Below are 26,061 nucleotides of genomic sequence, written 5' to 3' on the forward strand. Positions count from 1 at the left end.
GCTGTATCATACTGCCTTCACATCTGAGAAAAAAACGTGGTTGATCCCAGCCTCAATTCATGGTTAATCCCTGCTGAGTCCCCAAAATGAATTAATGAAAGCTGAATGAACACCAGTCTTGTAGAAGACCCATAAATAAAAAGCAAGTTCATAAAGAGCTTGCAGTAATTGTGAGCCTAGATGGGACTGGACTTTTGCTATTCTATTTCGTGGTTTTTGTCTGTGCCACTTTAGAAGGTTTTCAGTGCAAGGTTTCACTGTATTTCTGGAGAGTTTGTTCGGGGTTCCACAGAAGAAGCTGGCCTCTACTGCCTTCCACTTACTTCTTGCATAGGACAGGGAAGTCATCTACAATAGTGGTTGTCCAGCACTAACCAAGAACTCAAAGAAAATGAAGACCATTGCAGATGTCCTTAACCAGACTATGTAAGTACATGGTACTACTTCACTTAGCTAGTGGCTTTTAGGGATTGGTTTGGACCAGGAAAATGGTGGTTCATATTGGTTCATGGCTTTATGATTGCACGTACAATTAACTTACATGAACCACCAGTTTCTTAAACTGGTTCATTGTTCGAACCGCAGTTTATTTTTTTGGTTCATCCACATCCCTAGTGCCTTCCCTTTCTATGTTTGTACCAAGCTCAGGTTCACTGTGGTCAAGTGCTGAAAAGAGATGAGTCACTTTGGTTCTTTCCCTTACCACAGCAGTACATTTCTTTACTCACAGCATCTAAACTTCTCATATGCTTCACTCTGTACAGAACGAGCTGAACTACATGGGATAAGCGGACCAGCTGAAAGGAGAATGACTGTTGAGAGCAGTTGTTGCTGTGGAAAGATTGTATGTGGCAACCCACATACCCAGCTGGACATAAGATGAATTATACATGGTCTCCTGCCATAGATAACCTTTTGAGGATGATGTCATTTTGATCAATGTAAGAAAGGTGGACTTTCTTCTGAACGAGCAACTCCCACATCTTACTGAAGCCTGGAAATAAAAAATGCCCAGCTTCCATGGTTATAATCATGTGCTGAGACTTGAGTCCTTTGAGTTTCTTCTACTATTTATTTATTTATTTCAATTTATATCCCACCCTCCCCGCAAAATCAGGCTCAGGGCAGATTACACATCCATGTACATCCATGGAACAGAAAACCACATTTAAAATACAAAAGGTACAAAAATACAGGACCTCTGTCTTCATTGGCAGTGGTTTGATGGCACCAAAGAGTTTGTCTAAGAACTGACTTCCTTATTGTGTAGTATACTGTCTTCAGATGAAATCAGATATTAACATTTTAGCAGTGGAATTTATAGGGAAATAATAAAGCAAACTTATTTTCAAGGATCATCAGTTCAGGATGCTTATGTCAGTTGTACAGTCACAATAGAAAAGCCATGTGAACAAGCAGCTGAAGTATGCACCACCTGCAAGGTGGGTACTGTGTTGCAGAGCTAACACATATGTTCATACAAGGAGAGGTAGTCCATCAGAGTCATTTTTAGGAGGCTCAATAAAGTTGTCTTATGACTGGGAGGGAACTTCATTTTTTAGAAGAGGGTTACCTTTTACAATGATGTTCCTGAGCCCTTGGCAAATTGCTAAGGCTTTGGGTGCCATTTGGGAAAATTAAGTGTAAATTATTGACTGCATTTTGTGTGTCTCTGGGCAACCAAGGCTGCTTCTCTGTAATCATTATTTTGTTCATTCTGTCCTCCCCAATAATAACTTTGTTCCTTTTATGGTTACTTTAATATGCTGTTTATGTGGAAGGAAGAGACCATGATATAGAATTCTGTCCTGAATGTGTGTACCACTTTCCATCCTGCTGCAGAGTATTCAAAAAGATAACTGTTATGAACTAGTATACAAATATATTAACATAGAATGCTAATTCAGTAAATTAAACCAAAGGCCTCACTTTGTTCACCAATAATACTCATGGATCTTAAAGGGTTTAGGTCCCTTACATATGCTAATTGACTGGAAAATTGACTGGGAAACAGATTGTTTGTGAGCAGGGTCATTTCATAGAAAAAGAGGTGCCAGAGCTCATTAGCACAACTCATTTGCATATGCCACACACACCCCTGACATCACTGGTAGGTGTATTAAATTATATCAGCATCTACTTTAAAATGCTTCTTGAATTATAATTGCCATAATAAAACCTCACTCCCATCATACTTTTAAAATTACTTTCTCCTATGTAGTCACAGTGGCATGATGAAGATTTCCATCTGTCTGTTTTAGATGTTTTGGTTATTTTCCCATTTTTTGTGGGGAAAAATATTAGAAAGTTTGTCAAATTTTAGAGTTCAGCAGAATTCTCACAGGGGGTTTGAACAATGGAGTCCAGAAGCAAGTATTTTTTTTGGGAGGATGGGTAAGAAAGAAAGAGCACAATAAAATTTAGAGGTTCCGGAGCTCCGTATGAGCTCCTGCCCAAAATGAAGCCTGTTTGTGAGTGAAGAGAAAGCTTCTCATTTGTTGTAAGGAGAAAACATTCATCATACTCACAGAGAAATTTGGAGAGCAGAGGAAGAGCACTATGGGACCTTGGTGCGGGAAGAGCAGATGTTTCATAATTAAAGGAAAACACTGGAATGTAGATTAGTTAATTAACCGGAGAGGTGAATGCTTAACACAATATGAACACATTATACCTACTACTTTCATTCTTTGGTTTGGCTTTATCAAAATTGTTGAGAGGAGTTTAGCAAGATTATCATAGGGGACAGAAGATATTAGCATGTTGGTATTTGCAGGTACTGATGAGGGGGGTGCAGCACAGTTCTATGTGAATGAGCAGTACATGTACTTAGAACTGCAACCTGAATATTTATAGATTTATTCACCCTATTTGGAAATAATTTTCAATAAAGTTAGAAGTGAGAGTTTTAGTGTTTGTGTGTGTGTGTGGGAAGCCTGAGCCAGTAGTTCTCCTCCCCAACTCATCTTTTCTGATTTACCAATAGAAATATCATGTGTGGAAAAATATCCTTTAAAAATCTTAACTACATGGTCACAAAATTGTGGACCAGAGACAAGCTGCTGTTTCAAATGATACTGGTATCTCTGGTCTCTGAAAATACATGCATTTGCACGTTATTCATTTTAGATATTATGGCACCTTTTTGAAGTTTATATGGAAAAGCAATATCATGGTACACCTTGAATAGTAAGGATAGCCTCATGCTCAGAAAGAAAAGCAGCAAGAAACTGGCCACAGCAAATGTGAATTCCATGGAGCTAATCTCTCCACTTCTCAAGCAGTACCGAATGAAAATTTTCCCAGCCTTTTTTGAATCATGCTAGATTTTTTCATGCGCTTCAATCTAACATTTCTTCTCGCAATAAATATTGCTTGGAATTCGTAGATACTGACGAGTGAATTGTAGACTTCTGCATAAAATAAACTTTTTGTCTGTTTGTTTGGTGTATTCACTGATTTTCCACTGAAAAAAAAGAAGTCATGAGAAGTCCCCCATTCAAATCCTCAAAATATAAATTTGGAGAGGAAGCATGTCTGGAAGGCAAGGTGATTCATGTGGCCTCCATTTCAGTGTCAGCCATAGGACGTTATTCCAAATATTGTAAACATTGTGCCATAATTGCCGGTAAATGTAATATAAAAGATTGTCATTTATAGAGCTGCTTTATATGTTGCTGAACATTGACTGAAACTCCTAACAGAGTGAAGCTTGAAAAGATTATATTAATAATAACAATATTAATAATAATGGAATAAACATCAAAGCAACAAATATTCATATAGCATGCTGGATTTAAAGATGGAAAGACTTATTTGATCATGATGGCCAAATGTAGACAATATCCATTAGAAAATATTTCTGAAGAAAAAAGTTATCTTGGCTGTTCATCATTCATTTAAACATCAGACTCTTTCTGTAAAAAGTTACAATCTCAAGTAGAATGTGAAATCTTACAGAGTATATGATTGTATTTATCCATTTAGTCACATGATGTCGCTCTCTGCTCAGATATCTTGTTGAGAACAGGGGGACAAAGAGCTCTTCCTGTGCTTTGTCATCAGAGATCATTTGGTTCTTCTAACTGGAGGAGCAAGAGGAATATTAACCAGAGTGGATTGACTTTTTAATTTACTTCACAAAGACATAGTACAAAAACAAGGGAATGGAAAGGAATATTTTTGAGATGGTTATCCCAAGAAGAGGCTTCTTGATGAGGAGGCAGCTGCTACAGCTAGTTCTGTTACATGCAGCCTGGGAAACGGGGAGCGGCCATCTCCATTATTCTGTGCCAGAAGAATCTCAGCACGGTACTTTTGTGGGTCGCATTACCCAGGATCTGGGATTGGATGTGAATGAACTGATGCCTCGGATGTTCCGAATGGAATCCCAAGGCCTTGGGAACTATTTTGAGGTAAATCTCCAGAATGGAATATTGTTTGTTAATTCCCAAATAGACAGGGAGGAGTTATGTGTCAAGAATGCTGACTGTGCCATTCAGCTGGAGATGATTATGGATAAACCCTTGAGGATCTTCCATGTGGAGGTGGAAATTAAAGATATAAATGACAATCCTCCCATATTTTCAGCGGGGAAACAAACTCTAAATGTTGCAGAATCAATGCTTCCCGGGGCACATTTCCCTCTGCAGGCAGCCTCTGATGCAGACATTGGTTCTAACGCTCAGCTGAAGTACAAGCTTAATTCAACAGATTTTTTTGTTGTTGAAGAAAAGATTAATGACCAGCACAGTACATCATTAGTACTTGTTTTAAAGAAACCTCTGGACAGAGAAAAAATAGCTGTGCATCATTTATTACTTACAGCCACTGATGGGGGTCAACCAGAACTCACAGGCATGGTCTATCTTGAGATCACTGTGATAGATGCAAATGATAATGCACCAGTGTTTAATCAGTCTGTTTACAAGGTGAAATTATTTGAAAGTGTAGCAGATGGGACACTGGTTATTCATCCCAATGCAACAGACTTAGATGAGGGAATTAATCAAGAAATATCTTACTCTTTCAGTAATAATGCTCCTTCTAATATATTTACTATTGATTCTGATACAGGTGAGATAAAAGTGAAAGGAAACGTGGATTTTGAAGAAAACAATGTTTATAGCATTGAAATAGAGGCAAAAGATAAAGGAAGCCCTCCTTTATCAGGACACTGCACTATCCTTATTGAAATTTTAGATGTAAATGACAATGTCCCTGAGATATTGTTGAAGTCCATGGTGGTGCCACTGCCAGAGGACTCCCCACCAGGGACAGTGGTGGCCTTGATCAGTGTCTTGGACAGGGATTCTGGGGCCAATGGGAAAGTTAGCTGTTCCTTGTGGCCCCCTGGGCTACCGTTCAAACTTGTGTCCACTTTCAAGAATTATCACTCACTGGTCCTGGCGGAACCACTGGATCGAGAACAAGTAGCAGAGTTCGAGCTGTTGGTGATAGCCCAAGACCAAGGGGATCCATCACTGTCAGCACAGAGCAGCTTGGTTCTGCCCATCAGTGATATAAATGACAATGCGCCCACTTTTGCACAGTCCTCCTACACAGTCTTTGTGAAAGAAAACAACCCTCCTGGTGCTCACATCTTCACATTATCTGCCTCAGACCCAGATGTGGCTGAGAATGCCCACATCAGCTACTGGCTGGATGAGAAGCTTTGGCCTTTATCAAGCTACATTTCAGTGCATTCGGAGAATGGGAAGCTGTATGCCCTGCAGCCCTTGGATTATGAAGAGTTGAAGATGCTGGAGTTCCAAGTGAGGGCTAAGGATGCTGGGCTGCCCTCTTTGTGCAGCAATGTGACTGTCCAAGTCTTTGTGGTGGATGAGAATGACAATGCCCCATCCCCAGGGTCAAAGGAGGCCACCATCCCACTGATGGTTCCCATCATGATGGGGCAAATAGTGGGCAAGATCCATGCCCTGGATGCTGACTCAGGTTACAATGCCTGGCTGTGCTATGAGCTGCATGAATTGTCTAGTGGGCCATGGCAGGTAGGGCGCTACAATGGTGAGATCAGCACCACACGTGTCCTGGATGAGGCAGACGGCAGCAGCACCTATGAGCTGCTGGTGGTGGTAAAGGACCATGGTAAACTGCCCCAGTCAGCAACAGCCACTTTGAGTTTCTCACTGATGCACACTTCACAGATGATCCATGTTGATGCCCATCTACCTGGAATGGGAGGTAATCCTGGTGCACTTGTAGACAATGCCAATGTATATTTAATCATTGCCATATGTGCAGTGTCTAGCTTATTCCTGTTGGTAATCATAATATATGTAGCATTGCGATGCCAGAGCCAGGTGAAGGAGACAATGGTGTATGGTCCTGGTACAGCCACGTTGATGTGTGCCAGTGAAGTGGGCAGCTGGTCATACTCAAATCGTCACAGCCACATCCTGGCAGGGGTGAGTGGAGATGCTGGTGCCAAAAGTGACCTCATGGTTTTCAGTCCCAACATACCCATCTTAACAGAGAATGGAGAACTGAGGAATGGAAAGAACCTAGTTCCAGATCCATCTGGAGAGGTGAGTTCCGAGTGTTTTCCTTAGACTTATTACTCCATGGTATTTCAGTTTGTCACATGGCATGTTATGTCTTCAGAGTACTGGAAATGTTCTGAATGCTTGCCACTGAAAAATCACTCATAATTTCAGAATGAAAAAAAGGTTTTGCTTGAGATTATTATTATTATTTGCCTTTGGTAAGGGAGGAAGTATAGATGCCTGGGGAAGGCAGTGGCAAACCACCCCGTAAGAAAGTCTGCCATTAAAATGTTGTGATGCGACATCACCCCAGAGTCAGAAATGACTGGTGCTTGCACAGGGGACTGACTACCTTTACCTTTAATAGCGCCTTTCCCCAGGCATGTCAGTTCTAACATACACTGTTTTGCTGGCTCTCCCAGTGTGCCCCTGTCTCATGGGATACTTCAAATCCTCAGCCTATTTCTGTTTCATTACTATATTTTCCTGAACCCTGGCAATTCAATATATAGAAGTAAAACATCTAATATATATAGCAGATGATTTTACTTCTGGGAGGGAAGTAAAGCTAGGTCTTGGAGCAGTCTGCTAAGCTGAGGAGCTGATACCTAGTTACTGTTGCCAAGGGAGTGGTTTCCTCTGGAAGATATTCAGTAAGTCTCATTTTATATACAATACAAGGATTCAAAATGCTTCAGTTCTGATTGGTCAAGTTTTTATCATTATGGGTTTTTTATTGTTTTCCACATAAGGTTGTAAGTATAACAATGAATTTCCCATAACTTTACTGCCCACTGTCTGCCCATCCTCTTCCCTAACATGACTCATCATCAACATTAAAAACAACAGAAATAGGAGGTACATACACTCAGGCAGCTAGAGTAGAGGTTAAGAAAAGAAAAAAATAGAGGAGAGAGGGGAGAGTGAGATTGGTGTTGGGGGGAGGTGAGAGGCGGTGATATAGTTCAGGCTAAGCAAGGACTGGAGAAGGTGAGACATCACTGCTCAAAGAGATACAAGAAATCTTGCCAAATAGAAATGAAGGTCTCAGAAGCTTCTCTTCTGTTGTATGTTATTTTCTCCCCTATACAGGGAACTAATATGTAATCTACCCCTGATTGGTCAAGCTTGTGATTGGTCAATTAATGGATATTTTAACTGTTTAATTGGCCTTTAGTTTAGAACCAATGAGATGAAAGCCTGTGACACAGTGAACTTTAACTGGGTGAAGAGTCTGGTGGGAGAGAATAAAAAACCAGTCTCAGTCTTGTTGGAGTAATTTGAGAAGAGGGGATCAAAGAGTGAATCAGTGATGGTGTGTGAAGAATGAAGAGGATGAAGTGCTGGGGGAGCTGAAGAAAGTAGAAGAGAAATTGCTTTCTGAAGAAAGAAGCCTGTGATCTTGCAGGTGGAAGGCAGAGGGTGGAGGGAAGAGGAACTGGAGAAGGTAAGTGGAAGAAGAGGAGTTTTACAGGCACAGCACCTTGATAACTTTATTCCTGCCTTTTCAATGAACTGTCCTGGCTGGATGGAAATCACTAAAACCATGTGTTTGCCAATAGTATTTTCAAGATGAAGTTCAAGTGGTGGAAGAGCTTGATCAGAAAGAAGATTCAGAGCAACAAAAGCAAGGCTCTGTGAGTACTGGTGTGGGGTGAAGGCTAGAGAAAAGGAAACAGATTATTGGAATTTATTAGGAGGAGGTGGAAGAAGTTTTATATCCTGCTTTTCTCTGCCTCAAAGCAGCTTACAATCACATTCACTTCCTCTCTCCACAACAGACACTCTGTGAGGTAGCTGGGGCTAAGAAAGCTCTGCGATAACTGCTCTTGAAAGAACAGCTCTGAGAGAACTGTGACTGACCCAAGGTCAACCAGCTGGCTGCATGTGGGGGAGTAGGAAATCAAACCTGGTTACCCAGATTCGAGTCCACCACTCTTAAACACTACACTGAATTGGCTGTCTTAGTAGGAAGAAGATATTGGATTTATATCCCGCCCTCCACTCCAAAGAGTCTCAGAGCGGCTCACAATCTCCTTTACCTTCCTCCCCCACAACAGTCACCCTGTGAGGTGGGTGGGGCTGGAGAGGGCTCTCACAGCAGCTGCCCTTTCAAGGACAACCTCTGCCAGAGCTATGGCTGACCCGAGGCCATGCTAGCAGGTGCAAGTGGAGGAGTGGGGAATCAAACCCGGTTCTCCCAGATAAGAGTCTGCACACTTAACCACTACACCAAACTGGCTCTCCACTTGCCACCTTTCTTAATTAAAGTAATGCTAAAGAAAACAATACAAGTCGGCAGGAGTGATTGAAAGAGGATTTGCTCAAGTTTACTTCCGTCTCAAATGCTCCCAAGATCCAGCTGCAGTCTTGTGGGTGTGTCAAGGGGAAAGACCAAACACGGCTGCGAACAAAAAGAAAGCCTTCAAAAATAGCTGTCATAATAAAATGGTCAAACTCTCCAATCATTGACCACAACTACACAATGTGTATGATCTGTCTTTGTAATTCTAAAGTCTCTCCTTGCCTGTCCATTAACCAGTTTCAGACAAGTTTATTTAACTACGATCAGATGACTTCATTATGTGCTTTAAACAATAGACTGTGAAGAGTCTTTCTTCAAGAAGTAGTATGCTACATTCATAAATACTGATTTCATCTGAGCTGTGCAATCCTTTGCTGGGCAATTCAGACATTTGCCTAACAAATTAACGGAACAGCATTTGAACACTTACATATATAGTTTCATAAAGAAGGTTAAATCATAAAATGACAGTGATATAGTAACGACATATAGCATCAGCTAATTTTCTGGAGAACTGTGTTTCAAAAATACATATAGAGATAATTGTAAGTATTCTGCAAGCTCTTTGCTTCTTATGAAATTGAGCTGTCTTTATTTGATAAGGATGAAAAATATCCATGCTTATATTCTAAGGGTGGAAGTTTCAAAATTAGGGAAGTAATGAGGCATAACCAATACCACACAGGAGTTATTATACATCTTAATATATTAAAACATTTCCTTATGTGTTGAATTATTACAAAGGCAAATAAGAATATTTCTGCATACACTTGAGGAAGGTTAAAAAAAGCAAAAATGATACAAGGCAAAATAAAGGGCTCACAAAATAGTGAAAGAATTGCACTTACAAATCTTTTCGCATGGTGTCGCTCTTTACTTTTAAATATCTTGTACTGGCGTACAAGACCAGTTCCTCATTTTCATTGTCTTCAGAAAAATCCAGACAGTGCCTGAATCTGCAGGAGCACAAAGGACATCAGCAAGACAGAGCAACATCTTTTCCCAAGGATATAACATGATACAAGGGGATTAAATGGAATGTTTCTGAGATGGTTGTTCCACGGAGAGGCTACTCAGTGTGGAGGCAGCTGCTACAGCTGGTTCTGTTCCACACAGCCTGGGAAACGGGGTGCGGCCAGCTCCATTATTCCATCCTGGAGGAATCTCAGCATGGCACCTTTGTGGGCCGCATTGCCCAGGATCTGGGATTGGAGGTGAGCGAACTGGTGCCTCGGATGTTCCGGGTGGTTTCCAAAGGCCGTGGAGATTACTTTGAGGTAAATCTACAGAATGGGATCCTGTTTGTGAATTCTCAGATAGATAGGGAAGAGCTGTGTGCCAAGAGCCCTATTTGTGCTATTCACCTGGAGGTGATTGTGGATAAACCCTTGAGGGTCTTCCATGTGGAAGTGGAGATCAAGGACATAAATGACAATGCTCCATTTTTCACATTAAAGGAGGAAAGCTTGTTCATTCTAGAATCAAGACTTGTAGGATCCTTTTTCCCGCTGGAGGGAGCTTTAGATGCTGATGTTGGTATAAATGCTCAGTTAAATTATCAGCTCAGCCCTAATGAACATTTCTCATTAGATTTCCAACAGAGTGGGGATAACTCCTTAGGTTTTATAATAAAAAAGTCTTTAGACAGAGAAGATATTCCTGTGCATCGCTTACTGCTCACAGCCTTTGATGGTGGTCAGACAGTGCTAACAGGAACAATTCATCTGGTGATTACAGTCCTTGATGTGAATGATAACCCTCCTATCTTTAGCCAGCCTGTGTACAAGATCCAGATGCTAGAAAATGCCTCCAATGGGACATTAGTGACTACAATCAATGCCACTGACTTGGATGAAGGTATTAATAAAGAGATTTTATACTCCATTCGTAGTGTAAATCCACCTAAATTAAGTACCATTTTTAAGATAGATCCAAATACTGGACAGATCAGACTGAATGGAGAATTAGATTATGAAGACACTAATGCATATGAAATTCGAGCAGCAGCAACAGATAAAGGTGGTTACCCCTTGTCTGGACATTGCAAAGTTTTAATTGATATCCTGGATGTAAATGATAATGTTCCAGAGATGTTGGTGACTTTTCTGTTGGTACCAGTGCCAGAGGACTCTTCACTGGGAATGGAGGTGGCCTTAATTAGTATATCAGACAGGGACTCTGGGACCAATGGGCAAGTGAACTGCTCTTTGTGGCCACCCAAGCTCCCTTTCAAGCTGGTATCTACCTTCAAGAATTACTATGCACTGACACTAGTTGAGCCCTTGGATCGGGAGCAGTCAAATGAATACCGAATGGTAGTGATAGCTCGGGATGAAGGGACTTCACCACTTTCAGCCAGCAGCAGCTTGGTGGTGCCTATTGGTGATGTGAATGACAATGCACCAATTTTTGCACAGCCAGCTTACACAGTGTTTGTGAAAGAAAACAACCCCCCTGGTACTCACATCTTCACAGTGTCTGCCTCAGACCCAGATATGGCTGAGAATGCCTTGGTCAGCTACTGGCTGGATGAGAAGCTTTGGCCATTGTCAAGCTATATTTCTGTGCATTCAGAGAGTGGGAAGCTGTATGCCCTGCAGCCCTTGGACTATGAGGAGGTGAAACTGCTGGAGTTCCAGGTGAGGGCCAAGGATGCTGGGCTGCCCTCCTTGTGTGGCAACGTGACTGTGCAGGTTTTTGTGTTGGATGAGAATGACAATGCACCTACAGTGTCTGGTCCAGTTGAGGAAACCCCCACTCTGGTGAAGGTGCCAGTGACAGCTGGGCATGTGGTGGGCAAGATCCATGCCCTGGATGCTGATTCGGGCTACAATGCCTGGCTTCGCTATGAGTTGCATGATGTATCCAGCAGCCCCTGGCGGGTGGGCCTTTACAGTGGTGAGATCAGCACCACACGTGCTCTTGAGGAGGCAGAGGGCAGCAGCAGCCAGCATCTGCTTGTTCTGGTGAAGGATCACGGCAAGCCAGTACTGTCAACCACAGCCACCTTCAGTGTGTCACTGGTGGCCAGCGCCCAGGCTGCTCAGAGTGATGCCCACCTCTCTAGTATAGGTAGAAATGCAAAGCCCTTGGCAGACACTGCCAATCTCTACCTGATCATCGCCATCTGCTCAGTGTCCAGCTTGTTCCTACTAGTGATCCTCGTGTATGTGGCACTGCGATGCCAGAGCCAGGCCAAGGAGGCAATGATGTATGGCCCTGGCACAGCCACACTTGTGTGTGCCAGTGAAGTGGGCAGCTGGTCGTATTCCAATCGCCACAGCCACATCCTGGCAGGGGTGAGTGGAGATGCTGGTGCCAAAAGCGACCTCATGGTTTTCAGTCCCAGCATTCCTGTGTCTGTGGAGAATGGGAAGCAACAGGATCTGCTCTGTGTTACGGTTAGTGATAACCTTCTAAAGCTCCTATTGTGATATTTTGTGTTTACTTAATATGCTTTGCCTTCATTTTATAGTAATTTCCTTTCCTAGTCTGTACTGCTATTTTCTTTAAAAAAATTTGGTCTGTTTCCCCAGAGATTTTTTTAAAGGAAGCTTTTGACTGTTGTTTTCTGAATAATATATTGGGCTTTAAGGCTTACAGCATATGGTTTCTGGGCAACATAAAAATGCAATAGCATGAGACTTTTTATGAGTGTTTCACAAACCTACTAGTCAGCTACAAATATGCTGTTGAAACATTTTTATGTTAACTGTTTCAGAAAGCTTTTTATGAGATTAGTATGAACCCCTTAGTATGACCCTTTTCCAGTCATATTGGGACTTTGATTTTTTTCAATGCATGGTCACCTTAAGTAGTTCTCAGTGAAAAGGCCCTCTGAAACAATCGTAGATGAAAATGCAGTGAGATTTCTGAGAAGACCCCTGAACACAGAATGAATGTGTTCAGGACAGAGGATGGTGGCTGCCGCTATGGGTGTGAGCTTCTGAACATTTAAATCAGTGACATTCTTAAAATAGACATATGTGGAGATAATATCACTCTCTCTCTCTATCTGCCTGAAGCATGGATCAAGTGTTTTTAATTTTCATTCAAGATTATAGTACAGAATTGTGCAGTCCTTGTGGATCAGAAGTGGCCCCGTGGTGCTGAGTGGTAAAGCAGCAGTACTGCAGTACTGTGGTCTGAACTCTCTGCTCATGACCTGAAGTCGATTCTGGCGGAAGCTGGATTCAGGTAGCCGGCTCAAGGTTGACTCAGCCTTCCATCCTTCTTAGGTCAGTAAAATGAGTACCCAGCTTGCTGGGGAGAAAGTGTAAAGGACTGGGGAAGGCAATGGCAAACCACCCCGTAAAAAAATCTGCCTTGAAAACATTGTGAAAGCAACGTCACCCCATAGTCAGAAACGACTGGTGCTTGCATAGGGGACCTTTCCTTTCCTGTGGATCAGAATTCACAGTGTGGGTTTGAGTCCAATGAACAGAAGGCAGTAGGCAAAGACAGTTCACCCATTAGATTGTATTTGAGTCACTGCTGAAGGCCTTATGGCAAAGGACAAAGCAACTTTATGTTTCTTAAGCATACACTAGCAGGTAGGCAAGTAATGCTTTGTATGGTGGTGTAGATTTCCCCCCCTTGCTCAACTAAAGGACATTTTCTCACTCCCCATCCCCTTGTTTTCACACTCCTCTTGGGGAGGTAGAAGTGTGTAAGTATAAACATTTACTTAAGTCCATGTTTCAAAAATTGTGTTCATTCCAGTAAAAAAAGTCCTTTTGGCCTTTATTTTTAAATATTTAATCTTCTTAGTGTTATAGAGGTAGGCACAGTATCTCAAATAGTGATATCTTACTAAGTCATTCCAGTCTGTGCTACTTGTCTCTGTAAATAATGGGTGATAGGAGTCAATGGATAAGTTGTACAAAACTTAAGTCATTCTGTATCCTCTCACTTAGCCTTTGTTCGTATTACTATTGCTACCTATTACCACATATTACACCTCACTAATACTACCTATTATTACTAAATGATAGTGATAAAATAATTTTAATTTTAAAATTATGTGGCATTTATACTGGTCATAGAACATGTATTATCTTGTTTCAGTCCTTATAACAACAAACTTGTAACAGATCTTATCACCATACTGCAGGTATGAGATTGGATGGGGAGAAAGGGAGGGAGGCATGGCATAAAGCTGCCTAGTGTAACCACAGCAGAGGACTTCAGTCTCTTACAGAGCAGTCCTAAGCAAAATTACACCCTTCTAAGCCAATTGACTTCAACTGATTAAGAAGGGTGTATCTAACAACGCCTAGGATGGCGTTGTTAGATATTATGCTACATTTGGTAGTATGAACACTGTGTGAATGTTCTTTATAATGTTCGAAGCATTTTATATTATCTCATTACAAGCTTTACAATGATCCCGTAATGTAGGTCAAAACAGATATTCTTTCCTGAACTAGGTCTGTATATGTAGCCTATTGCTTTGTTGCAAAATAGTCATTACAGTTTTACCTATTGGCATGATGAGATGGGGGGAAGCTTCAATCTATGTATGCAGACAACATAAACTGTGTGTTAAATATAATTTGTAAAGTGAAACAATCAGTGACAACCTGGGTGCTAATAAATGAAAAAGCCTTTGATAGGCTAGGATGGTAACTAGAAAACAAAATAATGACTATACATCTGCACTTGTAAAGAAAACTAATGCATTTATTGAAAGTGAAAGTAGTGTCTTACAGCATGTTTCAGTCAGTAGAAGAACTAAACGGTATCCTCTAGCACCTTTATTTTTCAGTATAGCCATAGAGCCTCTTGTCAGAACCTTCTGACAGAACTGACAAAGTTTATATTGGGAAAGCTATTATTCTGTTTCATGCGAATACTGACTTGCTTCCTAGTGCTCAAGATGGTTCACACAATGCAACTGAACAATATGGTAAACATTTAAATGTGACAGGCTATCTGTAGCAGGTAAAATAGTACCACAAACCACACCAACAGAGAAAGGAAAGATGATTTTGTATGCAGCACTGCCCTGGCAGCAGCCAGCATAGATATGATGGATTTTGGAGTATGTGTGGAAGAAATGGCTGGAGATGAAACTCTAAAGATGAGTTTCTCCAACCCTGTTACCAGTTATGTAAAATGAGAATCAGTGAAATGGATACTAAAAATAACTTGACAGAAGCCATTAACAGAATGCCAAGAGGATGCTTTATAAGTGCTTCAGAAAGCTACTGTGAACAAATCAGACACAGTGGGCACCAGTCTTTAAATATTCACAATGGACATACCCATTTTACAACAGGGGAACTATTGAGGTTGAGACGCAAGCTGTTTTTCCAGGCTACAAAATGAGTCAAGGCACAGTGGGGATCTGGGTCTCACATACTCATCTGTATTGTTTCTCTGTCTCAAATCTGCTGCTATTCAAGCCACCTTTCTGTCTCTTCCTATATGTCCCAGCTTTATAGAATCTAATATATGAAACCTCATGCAGACTATTAAAGCAAAAGAGACTCATGCAGACTATTAAAGCAAGTGGTTACCAGAGGCAATGAAATAAGGAAGGGGTAGGGGCGGAATCAGCACCTACATCTCCCAACCTCTTTTTTTTTCTCATCTGAGTCATGTTTTCTTTCATTACCATCACTTGGTATTTGCTGAGGTTGACAAAGCTACAGAATGATGAGCAGCAATGATGGGATGTGCAACCCGGCCTTTCAAAGATACCTCTGCCAACTTTCAGTCAACTATGCCATGTTTAAGCTTCATGCAAGGCCTGTCAAGGCAGTTGGGCTATGTGAAGCAAAAATAAGAATTTAAAAAGAACACCCTGGGAATATAAATAGCTGATCTGCCAACTAAAACATCTCCCACTAACACCTCTCACAAGAAATTTAATAGAGAATGGAGAAATTTAATAGAGATTTGTGTCTATGTGTAAAGTGCCATCAAGTCTCCTCTGATTTATGGCAGTCCTAGGAATTAATGAGTGAGCCCTGTGGTGCAGAGTGGTAAACTGCAGTACTGTAGTCCAAGCTCTGCTCATGACCTGAGTTCGAACAAGGAAGAAGCTGCGTTCAGATAGCTGGCTCAAGGTTGACTCAGCCTTCCATTCTTCCAAGGTTGGTAAAATGCATACCCAACTTGCTGGGATAAAGTGTAGATGACTAGGGAAGGCAATGGCAACCCACCCCATAACAAAAAGTCTGCCAAGAAAATGTCATGTGACATCACCCCATGGGTCAGTAATAACTTGGTGCTTGTACAGGTGCTTTCTAGCTTTCTATCTTTACCTTTTATGAATTAATGACATCCAAAATGTCCTATCATTAACAGCATTGCTCAGGTCTTGCAAGATGAGGGTTGTGGCTTCCCTTATTGAGTCAATCCATCTCACATTGGGTTGTTCTCTTTTCCAGCTGCCTTCAGTTTTCCCTTATCTTCTCATAATGTGACCAAAATATGATAGCCTCACCCAAAAGTGCCACTGGACTCTAACTTGGTTCTGTTGCTTCAGACCAACATAGCTACCCACCTGGATCTATGATAGCCTCAGTTTGGTCATTTTAGTTTCTGACTTGATTTGATCTAGAACCCACTTATTTGTCTTTTTGGTGGTCCATGGTATTAGTAAAACTCTCCTCTAACACCACATTTCAAATTAATCAACTGTCCTCCTGTCACCTTCATTGTCCAACCTTCTTACCCACAGGTACTAATTAGGAATATCATAGTATGAATTAACTTAAACTTGGTCACCAGCAGCACAATGTTACACTTTTCTAGCTCCTTCATGGCTGTCCTTCCCAGTCTCCTTCTGATTTTCTTGATTGTAGTCTCCCTTTTCATTGATGATCGAGCCAAAGAATAGAAAATCTTTCAGTTTCTTACTTGTCAGCCTTAAAGTTGTGTAATTTCTCAATAGTCATTAGTTTTGACTTTTTGATGTTCAGCTGTAATCTTGCTTTGGCACTTTTTGTTTTAACCTTCATCACTAGGAGAATGAAGGCAAGATGATGATGATGTAGCAGCACGCTGAACTTTTCTTTCTAATCATTTTATGGATGTTTCCTGCTGCATTATTGTCTAATTGCTGATTCCTGATGAGGGATACGAAGATAGGCCAGAACATCCTTGAACTCCTTAGAGATACTCAGAGATAAACAAAGCTTCCTAGGAGTCATTTGTAAAACCATAAATTAATTTAAACCAGCAGTAGCTGGAGAAGCAGCTCATTGAGAAGAAGCAAGGACCTAAGAAGCAGTAATATCGATCACACAAGAAAGAAAAATCTTCAAAACAGCTGAAGACTGATAAGTTATTTAATGACCACTGTTGTTTCAGGGAGCCCAGTTATTTAATGACCACTGTTGTTTCAGGGAGCCCAATGAACATGTGAGTAATTTCCATTCCATAAATTCTTCCAAGGCTTTAAGAGGATAGGCACTTTTAAGGAAAAGAAACATGCTCTTGGCAGATACTACTCAGGTTCAAAACAGATATTCCCTTTTAGGAAACAGAGATGATTCCCTATTGAGTAATGGGGGTAATTGTATACAGACACAGACTTGGAAGAATCAACCCAAAAGGAAGCTAGGAAAGATGGCTGTGTTCCTGAAAGCCTCTTCAATAGTGGTGCTTTGTTGCTGACCAATGCCTGTTAATGGCAAACACAGTCATTTCAATCTTTGGATAGGTAACAAAAATATCTAAGGAAATAGAAACCTTTAGGAAAATTCTTGGGTCATTTATGGAAAATCAGAGATCTACTAACATTGAGCAATCATGAAATAAGGTCAAGTTCCTGGTGACTCTGCTGACAAAGGAAGGACTCCTCTATCTGAAAGTGTGATAAATGATAATGGTAGCTGCTCCCTAATTTTACAGAACAACCAGGTGATGCTAAAGATTATTTCCAACAGAATAAATAATAAGAAATGGAACCCTCATCAGTAGTCATTTCAAGTCTTCAGTATTTTCTACCAGTCAAGTACATTTCTTGAACTGTTAATGTTCCTTCCACCAAGTTTTGCACCACCTTTACCTAAATCTAATCCAGTTTCCCTTATGAAATATTCTGAATATAAACTGAGGAGATAGGGAGATAAAATACATCCTTGTCTGTCACCTTGCCAATTAGAAGCTATTATGTTTCTCCATATTCTGTACTGTCAGTAGCCAGTTATGCAGATGTTGTGGTGACCCATTTCTTTAAAAACTTACCATAACTTTTCATGACCCACACAGTCAAAAGCTTTGCTGTGATCTATGAAACACAAGCTGATTTTCTTCTGTAGGTCTTGTGTATTCCAGCAACCAATGCAAATTTGCCATATGATCTCTTAGTACCTCTTGCTTTTCAGAATCCAGTTTGAACATCTGGCATTTCTTGTTCCATAAATATTAACAGTCTTTGTTGTCATCCTTTTTATCTCTTCTGTATAGTTCATCAGTGTATTGTTCTCATCTTTTCTTTATTTTGTCCTGTTTAGGTAATGTGTTTCCATGTTGATCTTTCAGTGTGCTTAAAACCATGCTTTGAATTTCCTTTTCATTTCTTGGATCTTGTGGAACAAATCTCTTGTTCTTTTTTGTTGTTCTCTTCTGTTTCTTTACACTGGTTATTATCATAGTTCTCATGGTCTCTACGTGCCAGTTGCTAGAAAACTGCATTTAGACTTCTGATTCTATTTCTGTCATCTTTTACTTGCACTTCTCATCTATCTTTAGCAATTCTGTGTATTTCAACAGTCACCCATTGAGGCTTGTCATTTCTTTTGGCTACAGGAATAGTCTCTGCATTATTTTATAATAATGTCTCTGCTTTCTGGCCATTGTTTTCTGATTCACTTGCCCTTGGTAATGCAAATCTGTTCTTGACATGGTCTTTAATCTCTTCAGGAGCATTGTTTAGATTGTATTTTGGCACTTCGGGTGTTTTGGTGTTTTTCTTCAGCTTTATTCTAAGTTTTGATATTAACAATTAATGTTCCTTACCATAGTCAGCTCCTGGTCTTGATTTGCCAGAAAGAACAAAGCTTCTCCATCTTTTGCTTCTACTTACGTAATCTATTTGATTTCTGTGTTGGTCATCCGGTCATGTCCAAATATGCAGTCATAATTTCAGTTGCCTGAAACATGTTCACAATAAACAACCTGTTGCCATAAAGTGCTTCAGCTGCCCATTTTCACACATAAAGGGACTGGACATTTTTTTCTCCAAGTCTTTTAGCAATCCTGTTTTTCACATAATCACATTTTGGTTAGTTTTCCTCTTTACATACGCATGCATGTGCTGCATTTGCTTTTTACTCATTTCCCATAATTTCTTTTCCCCTCAGACTTGTACATAGGTGCTCTTTCCACCACCCTCTTTATATACCCTTGTCTGTTTCACTCTCTGTTTGGCTAAACACAGGCTAAACTTTATTAGAGAGAACAAACTTGAGATGTGGGGAACACAGTAATGTGTGCATGTGCATTGTTTTGTTTGTCCACTGTTATCTTTGATAAAAGATGTTTCACATGGCATCACAGCCCACCAATGGGATGAGTGTGCATGCAAAAAATGGCAGCCCCTTTTCCAAACTCCCTTCAGACCCTAAACAAACCTGTTTCTCTCCTCCAGCTCTTTCTTTCTGCTTGCTGTCCCCACTGCAATCATCAATAAATGGTCTCCTGCTCAACCCATAAATAAGCAACTTCCACACGTGGAATTAGGAAGGAAAGTTAATGAAGAGGCTGCGGCTCAGTGGAGCATCTGCTTGGCATACAGAAGATCCCAGGTTCAACCCCTGGCATCTCAAGTTAAAACGTAGTTGGTGATGTGAAAGGCCTCTGCCTGAGACCCTGGAGAGTTGCTGCCAGACTGAGTTGACAGTGCTGACAATGACGGGCCAATGCGAAATGTAGTCATCCAGACAGCATACCTTTCAAAGATACTTCTGTGCCTGGTGGAAAAGAACCCTCATCTGAAGAGAAAGAGTCAACAGCCTCATGTAAGAACAATGAGGAAGCATGGCCAGCCACTTGTCCACATGGATTCATGGTAAGCCTACAAGATAGCTAACATATTTGCATGACTCATGCAAAGGAGACATAATTATGGAAGAACTGCTTCTCCACAATGTAGTCTTGCACTGCTCCACAAAATGAATGTGTAAAGGCACTGGGGTGGAGGAATGATGTGGTTCCTCTGCCAGGCAACATTTTCATGGAAAGGAACTTCATCATCTCCTCCTCACCCTATGATTTCTTCTCATATAGGTTACTGGAGCAGTGTGGAATCAAATCTTGGGAATTAGTTCATATGCCATTGCTAAGTAAATATGGATTGACTTCTCCAAACAACTCTCCCAGGCAGTTTGATTAATATTGCTTACAGCAGAGCTATCTAGTGTCCCATTACGGAGTGAGGCAGTGTGTAGACAGAAGAACCAATTCTGAGGTATTGTAAAGCCTTGTGATTTAAGGCAGCTTTTGAGAATAAGTGGTGAACAGGGAATGATAGGTGCTGTTTTAGGATTGTCTTGTTATTTGTTGTGGTTTTAATCAATTTTGGGCATTGTATATACTTCTATCTGTAAGCCACCTTGAGCTGTTATCCAATGATGGGAAAGGTGAAGTTAGATATTTTCATTAAAGATAAACATGATCAGAAAAGTGAGGTATAAGTATTTTGATTAAAAATAAACAAGCAATGAGGAGAGGATGTGCCTGGAACTCGGTGAACATCAGATTTACATGCCCACTAAGTAAACCAACCTATGCCACTGCTGCATTGTGCCGAAGTATACAACAGACAGCCTCATTTACTGAATGTTGGGTGGGTAGGATATTCAGATATATATATATATAAGACTAATTCAATACACTTTAAGTTTAGTAGGACACAATATCAAGTAAAGGGAACACCATCTTTTTGATATTAAATATGTCCATCGCATGGTGTCACTGTTTAATAAAAAAATAGTTAGCAGACAAGAAAAATAGTCAGCAGACAAGAAAAATGTTATGTCAACAAATTTGGAAAACACAACAGTGGCCACAGAATTGGAAAAGATCAGTTTATATTCCAATCCCAAAGAAGGGTAATGCCAAGGAATGTTCAAACTATTGCACCATTGCACTCATTTCACATGCCAGCAAGGTCATGTTAAAGATCCTACAAGCTAGGCTTCAGCAGTACGTAGATCGGGAACTACCAGTAGTTCAAGCTGGGTTTCAGAGAGGTAGAGGAACTAGAGATCAAATTGCCAACATTCGCTGAATTATGGAGAAAGCATGGAAGAAAAACATCTATTTCTTCTTTATTGACTATGTTAAAGCCTTTGATTGTGTGGATCACAACAAACTGTGGCAAGTCCTTAAAGAAATGGGAGTACCAGACCACCTCACATGTCTCCTGAGAAACCTGTATAAGGGTCAAGAAGTAACTGTCAGAACGGGAAATGGAACAACTGATTGGTTTAAAATAGGAAAAGGAGTTTGACAAGGATGTATATTGTCACCCTGCTTATTTAATTTATATGCAGAGTACATCATGTGGAATGCTGGCCTGGATGAAACACAAGCTGGAATTAAGATTGCCGGGAAAAACATCAACAACCTCAGATATGCAGATGACACTACTCTAATGGCAGGAAGTGAGGAGAACCTAAAGAACGGCCCCATCACACCTCGGCAAATAGAAGGGGAAGACATGGAAGTAGTGACAGACTTCAAATTTCTGGGATCCAAGATCACTGCAGATAGTGACAGTAGCCATGGAATTAAAAGACGTTTGCTTCTTGGGAGGACAGCTATGGAAAACCTGGGCAGTATTATAAAAAGTAGAGACATCACCCTGCCAACAAAAGTCCGTATAGTCAAAGCGATGGTATTCCCAGTAGTAATGTATGGCTGTGAGAGCTGGACCATAAGGAAGGCTGAGCACAGAAGAATAGATGCTTTTGAGATGTAGTGCTGGAGAAGACTCTTGAGAGTCCCTTGGACTGCAAGAAGATCCAATCATTCAGTCCTAAGGGAAATTAACCCAGGCTGTTCACTGAGGTCAGATGCTGAAGCTGAAATACTTTGGCCACTAATTTAGAAGGGAGCACTCCCTGGAGAAGATCCTGATGCTAGGAAAGACAGAAGGCAAAAGAAGGGGACAGCAAAAGATGAGATGGCTGGACAGTGTTACTGATGTAACAAACACGAATTTGAGCAGACTTTGGAGGATAGAGGAAGACAGGAGAGCCTGGCATGACATTGTCCATGGGGTTGCAAAGAGTCGGACTCAGCTGTGTGACTGAACAATAGCAACAAGCCTAGAAGAGAAGCAAGAGAGTGTATTTCTTTATTTTCTGTATGAATACTATTCACCATGCTTCTTTGCCAACATGACTCCTAGATAAGGAGCTGCCTGCTGCCCTTGGTTCTGTTTCACAGAGCCTGGGAGATGGGGAGCAGCCATCTCCATTATACTGTACTGGAGGAATCCCAGCTTGGCAGTTTTGTGGGACATATAGCCCAGGATCTGGGACTGGAGGTGAGTGAGCTGGTGCCTCAGATGTTCCATGAGTCTGAAGACCATGGGGATTATTTTGAGGTAAATGTACAGAATGGGATTTTATTTGTTAATTCACGGATAGACAGGGAAGAAATATGTGCTAAGAGCCCTATTTGTGTGATTCACTAGGGGTGCGGTCACACGTACCATTAAAAGTGGGTGTATAGCGCTCAAATCTGAACTGCTGAATATTGATTCGATGCAGGGCAGTTCAGACGAGCATCCAAGAATGCGATTCATTCTGTTGTGTGCGATCAGACATCCAATACTATCACGCTCCTTTCTTGGAGCATGCGTAATCAGATGGTGATTTCTGGGAGGGGAGGGGGTCCATTGAACATGCGCCCAACTGTTTGGAGCTGGGAAATCAAAACTTTCTTCAGAGGCAGGGGGAAGAGCGAAAGTTTCCAGAATTAACGTTGCCGATCCAAACCACGGAACTGCCAGGAATTATTTTCCTGGAAATTGGCAGTGACAATGATACCTTGAAATCCTCCACATTGAAAAAAAAGAATTTTCCCCCTGTTCTGAATAGTGGGATAACGATCCCCCCCTCCGATCCTGTGTTGATTGGAGAAGCAGAAGCGCCATTCATGCGCCATTCATGCGTAGCAAGCCTGGATGACGCCGGATGATGCTCGATTGCCAGATGTGGATGTCTGAACGAACACATTTAATCCGTTAGCCAGACGGAGCTGTGTCGTCACTAATGGTACGTGTGACCGCGCCCTTGGAGGTGATTGTGGATAAGCCTTTGAAGATCTTCCATGTAGAAGTGGAGATAAAGGACGTAAATGACAATCCTCCTATTTTCTCTGTGAATCAGTTCAATCTTTTTACGTCAGAATCAACAGTGTCTGACTCTCACTTCTCACTGGAGTGTGCATCAGATGCAGATATTGGTGAAAATGCTCTTATTAAATACAGGGTCAGCCCAAATGAATATTTCGTTGTGGACACTCAAAGTAAACATGGCAAAAGCACATCACTAGAGCTTGTTTTAAAGAAGACTTTGGACAGAGAGGAGATCTCGTTGCATCATTTATTGCTTACAGCAACGGGTGGGGGTCGGTTGGAACTCACGGGAGCAGTACAGCTAGTGATATCAGTGCTGGATGTTAATGATAACAGACCTGTTTTCAATCAGTCAGTCTATGAAGTGAGTTTACTGGAAAACTCCGCTGATGTGACCCTAATTGTTAAAACAGAAGCAACAGATCTTGATGATGGCATCAACAAGGAAATTATTTATGCCTTTAATACACTCCTTGCCTCTACTGCTCAACCCTTATTTGACATTGACCAAAATACTGGAGAAATAAGACTGAACGGTGAACTAGATTTTGCAGATGAAAATGTGTATGAAATTTAAATGCAAGCTATTGATAAAGGCCACCCCCCAATGATAGGTACCTGTAAAGTTTTGATAGAAGTGTTGGACGTGAATGACAATGCTCCTGAGATATCCTTGAAATCTCTGTCAGTGCCAGTGCTGGAGGACTCCCACTGGGTACTGTGGTTGCTCTGATCAGTGTCTCAGATAGAGATTTTGGAACCAATGGCTAAGTGAGTTGCATCTTGTGGCCTCCAGGGCTCCCTTTCAAGCTGCCATCAGCCTCCAAAAATTACTATTCATTGGCACTAGCTGAACCTTTGGATCGAGAGTAGGTGACTAAGTATGAGCTGGTGGTGATAGCCCAAGACCAAGGGGACCCAGCACTCTCAGCCAGCAGTAGCTTGGTGGTGCCTGTTGGAGATGTGACTGATAACCCTCCCACTTTTGTGCAGCCCTTCTACATCATCTTTGTGAGGGAGAACAACCCACCTGGTACTCATATCTTCACAGTGTCTGCCTCAGACCCAGATAAGGATGAGAACTCTTTAGTCAGCTACTGGATAGATGAGAAGCTCTGACCACTGTCAAGCTACATTTCAGTGCACTCAGACAGTGGGAAGGTCTTTGCCTTGCAGCCATTGGACTATGAGGAGCTGAAGCTGCTGGAGTTCCAGGTGAGGGCTAAGGATGCTGGGCTGCCATCCTTGCACAGTAACATGACCATGCAGATCTTTGTAGTGGATGAGAATGACAACGCACCTGCAGTAGCTGGGCAAGCAGAGGAGGTTCCCCTGCTGCTGGTGATTCCTGTGAGGGCTGGACATGTGATTGGCAAGATCCATGCCTTGGATGCTGACTCAGGTTATAATGCATGGCTGCGCTATGAGCTCCTTGAAGCTACCAGTGGCCCTTGGCTGGTGGGACTGTACAGCGGTGAGATCAGCACCACACGCCCCTTGGATGACATGGACAGTGGAAACAGTCAGAGAGTGCTGGTTCTGGTGTAGGACCACGGCAATCCAGTTTTGTCAACTACAGCCGCACTGAGTGTATCATTAGTACCAAGTGCTCAGTCTGTTCAAGCTGATGCTGATCTTTCCAGGATGGGAGGGACACCAAAGCCTCTGATGGATAATGCCAATATGTACCTAATCATTGCTATCTGCTCAGTGTCTAGCGTGTTCTTGCTGATCATCTTAGTATATATGACCCTACGATGCAAGTGTCATGCAAAAGATATGGTGATGTATGGTCCAAGTACATCCACATTGGTGTGTGCCAGTGAAGTAGGAAGTTGGTCATATTCAAATTGTCATAGTCACATCCTTGGGGGTGTGGCAGGAGAGGCTGGTATCAAAAGTGACCTCATGGTTTTTACCCCAACATACCTGTCTTGGGAGATGGTGCAGAGGTTGGGAATATGAAGGAGATGGTCCCAGATTCATCTGGACAGGTGAGTACCTGGTTTAAATTTTAGAAATGCTATGATTTGATATTGGAGCACTTCATATTTCAGTATGTGTAGCATATTAAGTGTAGCGTATTATGTTCTAAGCATAATTGTACATAGTAACATTTGTGTGGTTGCTGTCCTGACATTGCTAGTTCTTCTTCTTTTAGTTATGAGATATTTTGGAGACTAAGCCTTATTACCTCTCCAGTATGATGAAATTGGTTTCAAAACGATTATTGTTGTTCAAAGAAGCTATGTGTTAAAACTTGGCATTGCATGGTATTTCTTTTCATTTTCTCACCTGTTTCAGTGATCTATAGCAGTTTGCTCCATAGGCAATTTACTGCACTCACTCTGCTCATGGTGGGCTGAATTATGTTAATGAATTTTCTCAAAATATGAATGCTTATTCTGTAGTTCTAAAAGGGCAGGGAAATTCTTGTGTTGAAGATTTAATGGCAAAAAATAAAGGGTGAAGGAAAGGGATGGGTTTCATGATTCCAGCTTTTTGCAAGGAGGCAGCAGGAATGTCCAGATCCAGGACTGGATCTATGTTTTTTGAGGGGGGGGGATTTAAAAATGGCGCCCTCTTTTGGGCCATTCTATCTTATGGTCCCATACAATACAATGGACTCCATACCCAATTTGGCGCCCCCCCTTCCGTCAGCGCCTGGGGCAAGCACCCCCCTCTGCCCCCCCCTAGATCCAGCCCTGTCCAAATCTCCTTAAACTGGTGACTGTAGGAAACATTAACCATGGGCGTTTTCGCACTGACCTTACGCCGGAACGACGTCTCTCTTCACCGCGCAGCATCTGCGCGGATTTCGCACTAATTGCTCCGCAGAACCCGGAAGAGCCGCAAAGTCCCGTGGCTTTTGTGTCGCAAATGTAAACCGCCAAAAACCAGTTTACATTTGCGACGCAAAAGCC

General features: G+C 41.6%; 1 protein-coding gene and 1 pseudogene across 2 annotated transcripts in view; both read left to right on the forward strand.

Moving 5' to 3' along the window:
* Nucleotides 1–4,154: 4,154 nt before the first annotated feature.
* The window catches only part of LOC132582139 (protocadherin alpha-C2-like), a 341,397-nt gene continuing 319,490 nt past the window's right edge, over nucleotides 4,155–26,061 (forward strand). The window contains exon 1 of one of the 2 annotated variants that reach the window (XM_060253603.1): nucleotides 4,155–6,548. In XM_060253603.1, the coding sequence (XP_060109586.1) occupies nucleotides 4,167–6,548 (2,382 nt within the window). In that variant the 5' untranslated portion in view covers nucleotides 4,155–4,166. Of the gene's footprint in view, nucleotides 6,549–9,739; nucleotides 12,213–26,061 lie in introns of those variants that run through there. The other variant, XM_060253611.1, reaches the window with a different exon arrangement.
* Nucleotides 23,052–25,155, forward strand: LOC132582774 (protocadherin alpha-8-like; annotated as a pseudogene).

The sequence above is a fragment of the Heteronotia binoei genome, chromosome 14 (genome assembly GCF_032191835.1).
Source record: "Heteronotia binoei isolate CCM8104 ecotype False Entrance Well chromosome 14, APGP_CSIRO_Hbin_v1, whole genome shotgun sequence".
Lineage (NCBI taxonomy): Eukaryota > Metazoa > Chordata > Lepidosauria > Squamata > Gekkonidae > Heteronotia > Heteronotia binoei.